Source organism: Orycteropus afer, unplaced genomic scaffold (genome assembly GCF_000298275.1).
Source record: "Orycteropus afer afer isolate SDZICR_OR568_19922 unplaced genomic scaffold, OryAfe1.0 scaffold00871, whole genome shotgun sequence".
In the NCBI taxonomy this organism is placed as follows: domain Eukaryota; kingdom Metazoa; phylum Chordata; class Mammalia; order Tubulidentata; family Orycteropodidae; genus Orycteropus; species Orycteropus afer.
In genome coordinates, this window is record NW_006922458.1 from 458327 (window position 1) to 471461 (window position 13135).

At 60.6% G+C, this 13135-nt stretch overlaps 1 protein-coding gene across 1 annotated transcript in view; it reads right to left on the minus strand.

The window, feature by feature from the left end:
* Window positions 1-10768: 10768 nt before the first annotated feature.
* The window catches only part of TRMT44 (tRNA methyltransferase 44 homolog), a 41160-nt gene continuing 38793 nt past the window's right edge, over window positions 10769-13135 (minus strand). Inside the window, exon 8 of the mRNA XM_007958199.1 lies at window positions 10769-11007. Within this exon, the coding sequence (XP_007956390.1) occupies window positions 10769-11007 (239 nt within the window). The remainder of the gene's footprint in view (window positions 11008-13135) is intronic.

A 13135-nucleotide genomic window follows, 5' to 3' on the forward strand; every position in this document is an offset into this window, starting at 1 on the left:
CATGCACTTGGAAGGACGACGTGGTGACCTACTTCTAAACAAAAGTGTACACTGAAAACCTTATGAATAGAAGGGAAACACTGTCTGATGTAGGGCTGGCAGATGAGCCCCTCAGGTGGAAAGGCTCTCCAGATACCACTGGGGGAGAGCTGGCTCAAAGCCGAGTTGATGTTAATGACATGGACGGAGGAGAGGACACTGCCTGGTTTAAAATCAGGAAGGGAGTGCGTCAGGACTGTATCCTTTCCCCACACTTACTCAATCTGTATGCTGAGCAAATAATCTGAGAGGCTGGACTATATGAAGACGAATGTGGCAGCAGGACTGGAAGAAGACTCATTAACAGCCTGTGATGTGCAGATGACACGACCTTGCTGCTGAAAGTGAGGATGACTTGAAGCACTTACTGATGAAGATCAAAGACTACCATCTTCAGTATGGATTACACCTCAACACAAATAAAATGTCCTTCCAACGGGACCAATGATTAATGGAGAAAAGATTGATTTTGTCAAACATTTCACATCACTTGGTTCCACAGTTAACACCCATGGAAGCAGCAGTAGACATCAGACAACATATAGCCCTGGGCAAATCTGCTGCAAGAGACCTCTTTCAAGGGATGAAGAGCAAAGATGTCTCCTTGAAGACGAAGGTGAGTGTTCTGGTTCCCTAGTGCCACTCTGACAGGAATATACCACCAATGGGATGGCCTTAACAAACAGGAGTTTGTTCTCTTACAGTTGGGAGGCTTTAAGTCCAAGTTCAAAGTGCCAGGCTCTAGGGACTGGGGGAAAGCCCCTTGACCTTGGGATCCAGCTCTGCCTCCTGCTCTCGGCCACTGGAGCTAGAGGCTTCTCTTCACTCAGACAGCTGCTGGCTGCTGAGGCTGAGAAGCCCCAAGGTTGACAAGTAAAAAGGCACAGTCCTGATTTTACCAAAGCACACAGCAGGCCATTAACTTAAGTCCAGTGTAAGTCCCCAGGTCGGCAGAGCATAGCAGGCTGCTTAGCAATGACAAGGCTACATGCAGTGTCCAAGTGTGCCATATGCTAGAGACCATTCCCAAGGCTTCTCCTTGTATACAGGAAGCAGACCACATCCCAAAGGCAGCTACTCAGCTGCTTGTGGTAGATCCACAATGGAGTTGATTGCCAGTCTCATCCTGGGGAATAACTACCACCAGCTGCCCAGCCACTCAACCAGGCCCAGCCAAGGTGATGCACAAACATAACCACCACAGTTACCTAACCCAAGCCATGGTATTTTCAATTGTCTCATAGGCATGTGAGAGCTGGACAGTGAATCAGGAAGACTGAAGAAAAGTTGATGCCTTTGAATTGTGGTGTTGGTGAATGTGATGGTTACGTTTCTGTGTCAACTTGGGAGGGTCTGGTTGAGTGGCTGGGCAGCTGAAGGTAGTATTCCCCATGATGAGACTGGTAATCAACTCCATGGTGGAATCTACTGGGAGCAGCTGAGTAGCTGCCTTTGGGATGGGGTCTGCTTCCTGTATATAAGGAGAAGCTTTGGGGAATGGTCTCTAGCCTGTGACACACTTGCACCCTACATGTAGCCGTGTGGTTGTTCAGCAGCCCTCCGTGCTCTGCCGACCTTGAGACTTACAATGGACTTAAGTTAATGCCCTGTTGTGTGGTTTGGTAACATCGGGACTGTGCCTTTTTACTTGTCAACCTCGGGGCTTCTCAGCCTCAGCAGCCAGCAGCTGTCTGAGTGAAGAAAAGCCTCCAGCTTCAGTGGGCCAGGAGCAGCAGGCAGAGCTGGACCCCAAGGTTGAGGGGCCTTCCCCCAGCCTAGAGCCTGGCACTTTGAACTTGGACTTAAAGCCTCCAAATTGTGAGAATAAACTCCTGTTTGTTAAGGCCGTCCCATTTGTGGTGTATTCCTGTCAGAGCGGCACTGGGAACCAGGACAGTGAAGGATACTGAAAGCACCACGGACTGTCAGCAGGGCTGACAGATCTGTCTTGGAAGAAATTCCGCCATTTCATTTTTGACACCTTCCAATTTCCCCAGCTTGGTACTTTGTACATTCCACGTTTCAATTATTAATGGATTTGGCAGCTGTTTATTCCCATTTTGACTTGTTCCCCTTCAGCAAATGAAGTCTTGAAAGCTTTCCTCCGTCCACGTCATTAACATCGACTCGCTTTGGGGAGCCAGCTCCTCCCCAGGCGTACCTTGAGGGCCTTCCCACCTGAGGGGCTCATCTGCCAGCCTGACATCAGACAGTGTTTCCCTTCTATTCATAAGGTTTTCAGTGAACACTTCTGTTTAGAAGCAGGTCACCACGTCGTCCTCCCAAGTGCGTCTTAGTCTTTGATCTCTGCTGAAGCCTGTCCACCACGTGCGACCTGCTGGCACCTGAAGTACTGCTGTACAGCTACCACCATCCCGGTGCCATGCAAGCCACCACAGTGTGACACACTGACGGTCGACCGGTGGCCCCAACCCTTAGTCGATTAAACACAATGTGACACACTGACATACGACCAGTGGCCCCAACCCTTAATCAATTGAGAGCAAGTTATCTGAAGTCACAGGCTTGGGCTGCTTTGTTACCCGGCTTTAGCAAACTGACCAAGCAGAACCCCTGCCCGTGGGCACCGCAGGCACTCTCTGGCCAGCCTCAGTCCCCACCACTCCCTACTGCCTTACAGTCATCCCTGACACTCACTTCCATGCCCTGCGCTGTAAGGAACCTCAGCAGTGACCCTCTGGGGCCTGACCCCCACCCCTAGCGGGGACCCCACCGCCCCTCCCTGCGCCTGTGAGCTGGTCCCTGCCGCTCCACGCCCCGGAAGCCCCAGAAGACAGAGTGCCAACTCCCAGGGCTCCCTTGTCTCCCCTCCCCCCACACATGAAGCCAGACCATCTGGCCCGACCGTCATGGGGAGTCACCAGCCAGCACAGCCAGCCTCGTCGTCGTGTCCCTGACAACCCTCCCCAGTCCTGCCAGCTGCCCCCCTCGGGTGTCCTTGCTCCACCCAGTGACCAGGGTGACCCACTCATTATCACTGGACTGTGATCAGCCCTCTCCCGGCCATGCCAGGCTCACAGGAAGAGCGGCTGCCGGTGCTGACAGGCTGCAGCCAGGGCGGCCAGAGCCAAGGGCCGGCGCTCAGATGGACATGTGGTCTCCGAGCCTGGCACCACGGCCCGGCCGCTGGAGAAGCGTATGATGCCTCACTGCTGGCCACCTGCTGGCCGAGACCATGCTGGACGCATGACAGCTCGGGAAGGAGCCGGGGCCCTGGCAGGAAGGAGGCTGATGCAGGCAGCCGATGGCGGCCGCGTGGCGCCCGGGCCTGCACCTGGCTCCCTGAGGCACTGGTGTCACAGACAGGGCTGCGGGCCGCAGGCGGATCCACTAGCCGTGCACCCCGGTCCCTCCCCACAGCCCAGGAGGAAACGGGATGGAGGCCCTGCTTGGCGGTCAGCGCCGTGGCCCCAGGGGTCACTGGGGTGAGCGTCCGGGTCAACAAACGTGCACCAGGCATCCGCTCTGGGGGCCGACGCAGGGGCAGTGGCTCGGACCCAGGCTTGCTCACAGCAGGGGCACCGCTGGGAGAGTGGGGAGTGAGCTCCCGGACCCCCGGGAAGCTGCCCCCCAGTCCTGTTCACCACCTGGAGGCGGCCCTTACCACGTAACTCATGAGACAGATCTCACCACTCACAGGCCAGGCTCAGACTGTCTAAGTTTCTGGAGACCACCCTCGTCAGGGAGCTGAGGTCCCGTGGAGACCAGCTCACGCCCTCAGCTGCGTGGACCCCCCAGGATAACCTCACCGGGGGCTTCACTCTGGGACCTCATTCTCCTGACCTCAGCTGACGGCTCGGCCTGTTCAAACACCCCCGGCCTCCCCCCCAACTCACCGCTCCTCGTCACCCCCTCACCATCCCCTCACCCCCCAAACACTCGCCTTTCTCTCCCGCCCAGGCACCACGCCCTCCCGGCCTCCGCCACGGGGCTCCTCCCGGCCCCTCCTCCTGCTCCCCATCCACCCTCTGCACCTGCCATCTCCTGGGACGTCAATTTTTGCTTGGATACCTCCAGGAATGAGGAGCTCACTCTAAACCCTAAACGCTAAAGCAAGCCATTCCCCCGATGTCTTCTTCAAGGGAAGCCGTCGTGTGACCGGAGCAGGGCGCCTGCCCGCAGCGGCGTGTCCCTGTGAGATCTTCCTCCATGGGACCGAGCTGACAGCAGCAGCTTGAAAGGTCAGGCGGCCGCTTCCGGGGCAGCGCGTTTCCGTTCACGGGGAGGCGCGATCTGGAAGAGGTGGGTGAGCGTGGAGGCACAACCTGACGAACAGCAGTAACGTCACTCGGTCCGTGCAGAGGTGGTGGCTGGGGGTACGTTCTGATGGGTTCATTTTCAACAAGAAGTTATTTAAAATATTCTTCCTCTTAACCTTAGATCTTTGCCTGTGCTGTTCCCTCTGGCCAGAGTACTGTCCCCACTCCCCTCCAACTCAGCAGCCTGGCTCCGACTTCTAGGAAACCTCTGCAGACCCTTCCCCTCTCTGGGTGGCATGCCCTCCACGGGCCCCGGCAGCCCCGCACCCGTCACTGCGCCCACCACACTCTGAGGGACGGGAACTGTGACTCACCGCGCCAAGCCCCGCTGCTGGGCCACGGCCACCTCCCGGAAGCCCCGCATAACTCATAGTCTCCCGAGAGCCACAGACAGGCTCACTCGTCTTTCCCCGTCGGGGACAGCGGCCCCCGGCTGTGCGCTGCCCCCTCCTTCCCAGAGACAGTGGCTTCCTCAGCTAGGCGCTTCACCGAGCAGAAAGTTATCACCCACCCGAACCTCGGTTTTCAAGTTAACGTGCGACACCAACCGGGATTCAGCCCAGCCACATGTGACAGAAAACCCCAACGTGTGGCTGAAAGATAGGGGTTCCGTGTCCCCCCACAGAGGTCCTAAGGGAAGCCGTGCAGGGGCAGTGCGTGGTCATCAGGAACCAAGGCGCCACCATTCTGTGCCACTCTCTGTAGAGTGGCCCCACTGCCAAGGTCACCTCCCGGCTGCAGACGGCGGCTCCAGCTCCAGCCATCACGCCTCAGCTCCAGCAAAAAGCAGAAGGAAGGGGCAGGAACGGCGTTTCCCAGGAGCTGTGTTCAACGGCTGGCTTACAGCTACGCTCCAGAGCATACTGCCTCCCCAGAAGACCACCAAAGCCGTTTGGACCCCGAGAAGGTCATGCGGGAGTTTTAAGGCCGTGGGACACCAGATGTCAAGACCTTATGCAGGCAGCTACACATAAAACCCTGACCCTTTGTGAAAGTCGGGAAGCAGAACAAGGCTGTGCTAAACCCCTAATAACAGACGTCAGCTTCCTACAGGCCAGGTGCGCGCGTCTCTCTCTCAGGTGGCGTCCATGTTCCAACGCGGATCCACGACCTTCAGCGCGGTGTGCTCGCTGTTTGCTCTCGGTTCGAGCCTTGCTCTCACCCTGGATCAGCCACCTCAGTTCGTCGGGTCGTAAACTAGGAGGGCAGGTGCGCAGCTTCCTAAGCTGGCTCACACCGACCACGGGCAGTGGGCGGGAAGACGCCTCCGGAACGACCTGTGTCGGGAGTCGCCCCTAAGCAGTACATTCACGTTCCCTTCTCTCACGGGGCCTCTTCCTTGGCTCGGGATCTGAGGACTGTGGGTGCCTGTCCTGTGAGCCGTCTGTCTTGGTTTTATGATCCTGGGGATGTGGTTGCAGGGCGGGATTCGTATGTGACTGTGGCTACTACGAGCAGCGTAAGGCCATGTTGACACTGAACACTGCCCTGAGGTTATGGAGTTGGAGCCCGCTGGTCCCCCAGCGATTGTGCCCCGTCTGTACTGCCACAGCCCTTCTCCCACGGGGCAGCTGGAGGGTTCACACCGCCGACCTCTGGGTCAGCAGGCAAGTGCCTAACCACTGGGCCCCCAGGGCTCCTCCTTGCCCACCCCAGTGATCAGAAAGCTCAAACCAAACCAGTTGCCAGGGAGTGGATTGCAACTCGTGGTGATCCCTGTGGCCAGGGCCCGTAATCTCCGAGCCGCCCAGGTCTCTGCCCTGGCTCGGTGGCACTGACTTGCCATGCCCCCCGCCCCCCGCTCTTCCCTGAGACCAGCCTGTGGGGCGCACGGCCCGCCCGCCCCTCCGCCGAGTGCAGGGCAGACCTTGCAGCGCCTCAGGTCACTGCCTCGTCCCTGGAATGTGCTTATTTATTCCACAGAAATGGGCGGTGAGCCTGCAGGGCCCTCCTGGGCCACCGACCACAGCTGAGCAGGGGCATGGGCGGGTCCAGCCCAACGGCTTCCCTCTGAGCCTTGCTCTGGCCTCACGTAACCCAGGCCCGCAGTGTCCTCCCACACCTCTCCCCTCCCGCTCCCCCCTCCAGCGACAGCCTGCCCAAGAGGCGGAGCCCAGGCCAGGGGCTCCCTGGAGGCGGCCCTGGCCCTTGAACTTGGAATAGCTGAGATTCCACAGCTGCCCTGCTGAACCTTCCAGAAATATTTCCTGAGCAGCAGATTCCTGAGCCTTTTCCCACGTGTCCTCCTGCTGCCCCACTTCTAAGCCGCCCTCTGCCTCTCCCCCTCCGGCCCCAAAGCACCCTGGTTCCTGAGCGCCCTCACTGAGCCGTGGGAAACACTTCCTCCAGGAAGCCCCCCAAGACCACGCAGTGAGTGGTGGATGGGTGCCCAGTGCCCCCCACATACGTGTATACACATGCAGACACCCACAAACACACATGTACACACAAGATACTCACATGTATACACACATCCACACATTCACACAAGATACCCACATACACACATGCATATACACCCACACACATATACAAACCCACACCTACATTTACACACATGTAAACACCCTCCACACACACATGCACACACAAGATACTCAACACATATACACACATGCACACAGACATCCACATATGAACATGTGCACGTACAGGGATGCACACTGCACATACATGTAACCCTACACATGTGCACGCCCACACGTGTGCATACAGTGCACACACAGGTACACATGTGCACGTTATACACACACACACACACTTTTAAAGCATTAATTGGGATTTTGCATGGAGCTGCCTTGTGGTCAGGAAGGGGGTCCTCCCACCCCACAAGCACCTGCCGAGCCCCCTCCTCTGGGCTCCAGATTCTGCAGAGAGCCCCTGAGACCCACGGGGCGCCCTGCTCCCAGCTGGGCCGACACTAGGACAGGAAGCAGGGCGTTGGGCACACACTACAGCAGGGGCCACGCCGTCAGTGGAGACAGCCAGGAGGGCTGGGGTCCCTCGCCACTTGTCCTGCCCTGCCTGTCAGACGGGTGGGGTGCCTGAAGGGGCCAGGACCGTGTCCAGGGACGCTGGGCTCCTCACTGGGCCGGAGTGCTGATGGGCCCCGGGCGCAGGGCCCACGCCCTCCACCCTCACACCCGGCCACGGCCAGGGCAGCGCCAGCACAGCAGAGGGCACGCCCAGTGCAAGGCTCCAGGAATCAGTTCCTGGAAGTCCCTTTCCCTTCCCCGCCGAGGCGAGGACAGAGCCCCTGGGGCCCGCCCTCTGCAGCCCAGCCGGCTCCCCCTGGGCCTGCCGCTGACGTGGCCTCCCGGGGCCGTCCCAGGGGCTTGAGGGGACCCGGCGAGCTCACGGCCCAAGGGCTGGATGCCAGCAGGGGGTGCTGCCAGGCTCCCAGGCAAAGGCGCTGGACGGGGCAGGGCGCTCGACCCTTAGTCCTGCTCTGCTCCCACCGCTGGGCTGATGGTAGACCCTGCAGGGTCCCCCCTAACTCCCCAGAAGCTGCAGCTACAACGCACCCCCCTTCTGACGACACTGGAGGGACCGTGTGCTGCTGCACCGAGTCCCCCCCGAGTGAGGGCAGGTGGGGGGGCGAGGTGTGAAGCCAGGTGTCTGACCCCCAGCCACGGCCCTGCGGGGCCGGTCCTGGAATGTCATCCCTCCCCCCCCCCAGTCATGAGGGGTCAGAGCTGTACCCACAGATCCTCATGGCCTCTGGGATCTGATGACTCAGAGGTTCAGAATGGGCAGGACCCTGCAGCCTCACCAGACCCTCGTCAGGGCTGGGGCAGGAGGGGGAAGGGCTGGAGACATGCCTCCCACTGCACCCCAAGGCCAGGGGACACCGCGTCTCCCTCCCAAATGCCCTGCCCTGCTCCCAGTTTCCTGTGTCCCCACCCAGATATGGGGGAGGAGAGGGGCCTCACAGGGCTCCGGCCAGACCATGGTCACTGCCAGATAGAAGTGGGTTTTAAATAATTTTCTAGATGAACCATCAATCAAGAGACATTGGAAACTGTCCCAGAGGCAAGTCCTCCAGGTAGACAGGAGAAGGGACAGATGAAAGGATGGGTGGATTGACAGACTGATGGGCAGCTGTGTAGGCGGGTGCCTGGGGGGGGGGCTGATAGGTAGGTAGGCAGATGGATGGAAAGGTGGGTAGGTGGGTGGCTGGACGGACTGATGGGTGGGCAGGTAGGGTGCCTGCGTGGGTGGGTAAATGAATGGATAAGTAGATACTACATCCCCACAGATGCACACATTCATCTATTCATCCCGCAGACATTCACTGAGCACCTGTTACGGGCCAGGCCCACTACAGACACTAGGGATTCAGTGGTGAGCAAGAGTCTGTCTTCTTGGTGCTTCCAGCCTGGAGCTGGAAGGGCCCCCTCTCCGACGGACTCCGAGACCCATCTGCACTCACAGGAGCCGGCGCAGCTGTCTCAGGCTACACACCAGGATGGCCAGGCACCCACCTGAGACGGGCAGCACACTGAACAGGCCTGGTCTCGGGAGTCGGGCAGGCCTGGGTTAAATCAGTGCTTTGATGCTTGCCTGCCGTGTAACAGCAGTCAGTCAGTTCACACCTTGGCCTTGGTTTCGTGTGCTGGATGTCACTGTCCTCTCTGCAGTGTTACCGAGTATCACGTGAGGGAAACAATGAATGGCAGCGGCTGAGTGTGCTTCAAGTGTCAGCTTTGTCCGTTCCTTGAGCATTTGCAAACAGGGGTGAGTTCACTCACAGGATTCATCCACATCCTCGAATCACTGCTCCTCTTCCAAAGATGGGTCTCTCTCCTGTGCTCCCACGCCCGTCAGTCTCCCCAGAATACTCAACGGCTTTCTGTTCACAGCCTGGGACCCATGGGCGGCTGGCCAAACCCCTCTGGACTCGCTGGTGCTATGCCGGGGTTATCAGAGGGAACGGGGAGCACACCCCACTCTCCTTCACGTCTCTACCCTTTCCCTCCGCGACCCTCCGGCCAGTCGTACAGAAGCGTGAGACTCAGAAGGTTAAAGAAACATAGGACGATATGCGACGGAAGGAACTTACAACCGTCTTCTTGGTCTGACTTTTCACACGGCTGGGAAACCACCTCCTGAAGTTAAAGCTTCCCTCCCAGAAGCCCTAGCAGGAAAGCCACCCACGTCCTAGTGTCCTTGTTCCCAGGAAAGACCCCTCTGCTTCCGACCTCCACCCATCTCTCAAGGCTACCACTGGCCTCGGCAGCTGCTGCGGACTGAGCCCTTTCCCCAGAACACGTGCTGTACATCCCGACCCAGTGTCTGTGGGGCAACATGGCAGCGACTGAGGACGGTGTAGGGCCGGGCGGGGCCTGGTCCCGCTGCGCGTGGGGTCAGGGAGCCGCGGCTCAATCCCACGTGCGACGTTTGCCTTCTCCCATTAACGAGGGTGCATCAGTGCAGGGTGTGTCAAAAACCAGTCGCGCCCGAGGTGAGGCAGATGCCACGTGACGACCACCAAGGCAACACAGAAGGGAGAAACCACGGCCTTTGCCGAGCCCCCAGAGCCCACCCCCCGGACTCAGCCTCGGGGCCCCTGCCCCGGGAGACAGACCTGCCGGAGCCCCGGGTGGCGTCTGTCCCAGCAGCACCGGGGGACGAGGAGCTGACGGGGACTGGAGCTGACCCCGGTGCCCACGGCTCCGGCCCTCAGCCCAAGCCACGCTCTGTCAGCGCCCAAGGACCAAAGGTCATCCCGACGCTGCACCCGCTGCTCTAGGAGAATCCCAGGAGGCCCACGGACCAGGACATCTGCAAGCCATGGCACACTGCAATCAAGGACACGTTGACAGCCGTGGCAACTGGACAGGGACTTTATGCCTGCAGTTTAGTCCTGTAATAAAAGCGGCTTGTCCTAGACTGTGGTGAAATCCACACCACGGACAGGTGGCCGTCTCAGTCGCTCTCCAGCGTGCGGCCCAGGCCTCTCGGCACAGACATCGTGAGCCTCACCACTGTTTTCAAAACTTCCCAGGCTCCAGACGCTCTGACTGGTACCTGGGCCAACAGGCATCTTCTGTCCCTTCAAGGGCCTAGTCCCGATGAAAGGGGTCCTATGTGTCTGACTAATGTCACTCAACACCAGGTCTCAAGGGTCACCCACGGTGTCTCAGAATCAGAACCCAGTCTCTGGCCGAGCGGCACCCACTCCTCTGCTGGTGGACACGGACGTCTTCCTGTGTCTTCCGAAGCCTGCCTCTCGTTGAAGCTTTCTAGCACTTGATCTCCACTGTATTTCACCAAAGTGTCTGTCTGTGACAGACCCCATGTTTTTAAACGTGGATAACCTGGAAAGGACGACCTCGGGGCCCAGGAGTGAGAGCGGGCTGCACGGGCCTGGTGCCAGGCAGCGCGGGGAACGGCGGGCCGCAGCCAGCAGGCGACGCCGCACCCGGGAGGCAGCGGCCTCCTCTCGGTCAGGCCTCCGGGGGCGGGGCGGGCCTCCGGGCCCTCGGGGCGGCCCGCAGCTCCTCGGGGCCGTGGGCGAACAGGCAGCTGGCGGCCGGCAGGGCACAGCCATCGGGGTGGTACGTGAAGAACCAGCAGGGGCGGGTTTTGAAGGTCTCGACGCCCCGCCCCCGCCTGCGCCCCGGCCGCGTGGCCCTCTGCGGCTGCTCCTCTCGCCAGTCCCGGAAGCGGATGCGTCCGTTCTGAACTGTGGGCGAAACAGAGAAGACGCGGTCCCGGGTCAGCCGGGGCTCATCAACAGCACGGGCGGTGCTGGCGGAGCGGGCACACGGACCAGGCACCAGCCTGCGGCAGGGGCGAAGCCGGGCTAGGAGATGCCAGGCTGGGCGGGGCCGGGCAACACAAGTGTAACACCCCCGAGGATCCGGGTACCTGGGCCTCCTCTGGGGGGCGGCCTCCGGGGACCCGCAGGCGAAGCCGCAGGCCTGCTGCTCTTGTGAGACCCACGGCCCCAGGGGGAAGGGTTCCCTACCCGGCCAGCCGCACCCTCTCCTGCCCCTGCCGGCCGCAGACAGTGCACTCAGACCCTCCCTGGGACTGAGGGCCCCACCCTCGTGACTACAGGCCCTGCCCCCCACACGGCCCTGTGAGGCACACGAGGAGGGGCTGGGCGGGGAGTGGAGGGGCGGGGCCGGATGTGTGATGGCGACCAGGTGGGAGGCCAGAGTACAAGGCAGGGGTGCGGGAGAGAGGGGCTCACGGCAGGGGTGCGGGAGAGAGGGGCTCGAGCCCAGACCACGGGCCAGGGCCAGCAGAGTGGGGGCGGAGTGGAGGTGAGGGCCGTGGAGGGTTGCCTCAGGGGCCTCGAGGCCCCAGGACTGGGGACCTGCGGGAGCGTGGGCCCACGTCAGAGGAACGACAGGGCCCCGGGGCTGAGGGCAAGGTTTGGGCAATGACAAGATGCAGCGTGTGAGCCCGAGGGCTGGGGTGGCACAAGGACAAGACTGGCAGGGAGAAGGCGGGGACTGGGGGCAGGGGCGAGAGCCATCGAGCGGGCCCCTGACCCGGGCAGACCCCGGGAGACGACCGCACTGCTGCACCAGCGATTCTGGCTCGCAGGCGGAAAACGAGGCGCCCCGGGGAGGGCTGGCCGGCCGCCCGGACTCAGCCGAGCAGCTGGGTGGACACCCCGGGGCCTCTCCTCGGCTGAGGAGACAACGGCTCCAGAAGTGCTGCAGCCAAAGCAACCAACGCCTGGTTTGCGCTGGAAACTGGAGCTTCCGGAGACGGGGGGCCCAGGGGACGGAGGGACCCCGCTGCGTAAAGCTGATCTGCAGGTGGCCAAGGAGGCCCTGCAAGTGCTCAAACCAGAGCTGAACTTCCCCCCAGTCAGCCGTGTGCGCGGCCGCGACTGGCCTGTCCTCAGCAGAGGGACACTCAGCCAGTGTGCCCCCTGGACCAGAGGACGCCACACAGGGGCACCCTGCCCGGGACATGACAGGGGTCCCCTCGTGCCTGGGACATGCTGGGGGCCCCCACGTGCCCCTGGAAGCCTGCCCAGAAGTGCCCAGGTGATGGTCCCTTTAACACGCCCCCTTGACGGCGGAAGAGCACCACCTAGTGGCGCGGTGCAGGAGGGCACCCCCCAGGTGGAGGGCGGGGCCCCAGCCCGGACCGCCGGGGGCCCCAGCCCGGACCGCCCGGAGCCCCTGCACAGGAGCCAGGGGCCTGGCGATAAGGATCCCCTCTGGTCTTCCATCTGCTTCCTGAAAACAGCCCTTGGGACCTGCCAGCAATCAAGACGCCTGTTTCCCAAAACAGCCACATTTAAGCCGATGGAAAGGTAGCAGGGGCCCCAAGACCACCCCAGCAAACTGCTGGAAGGGAGGTGTGTGGCCCATCAATCTTGCACATCCACTGACTCAATGTTCCTGCTTATGCACCAAGGGTGTGGTAACTCGCAGAAGAGCCCGTGTGGGGAAGCAGGTTGAGTTGCGGCATTGGTGAAGAAGATTAAACATACCGTGCGCGGCCAAAAGAAAGAACTGATCCTGGAGCCGGAATGCTTGGAAGAACTGATCTAGGGCCGGAATGCTTGGAAGAAGCAAGGATGGCTAGATTTCATCTCAAGCACTTTGTTCGTGCTGTCAGAAGGCATCAGTCCCTGGGGAAAGACGCCATGCTTGGTAAAGTGCAGGGTCAGCAAAAAAGGGGAAGGCCCTGGATGAGGTGGGCTGACAGTGGCTGCAGCGGTGGGTGGGCACGGCAGGGACTGAGGCTGGCGCAGGACCAGGCAGTGCTTCCTTCTGTTGTACACGCGAGTCGGAGCCCCCAGCACCAGCAACAAGGACACAGTTAGGCTTCCTGGATGGGCA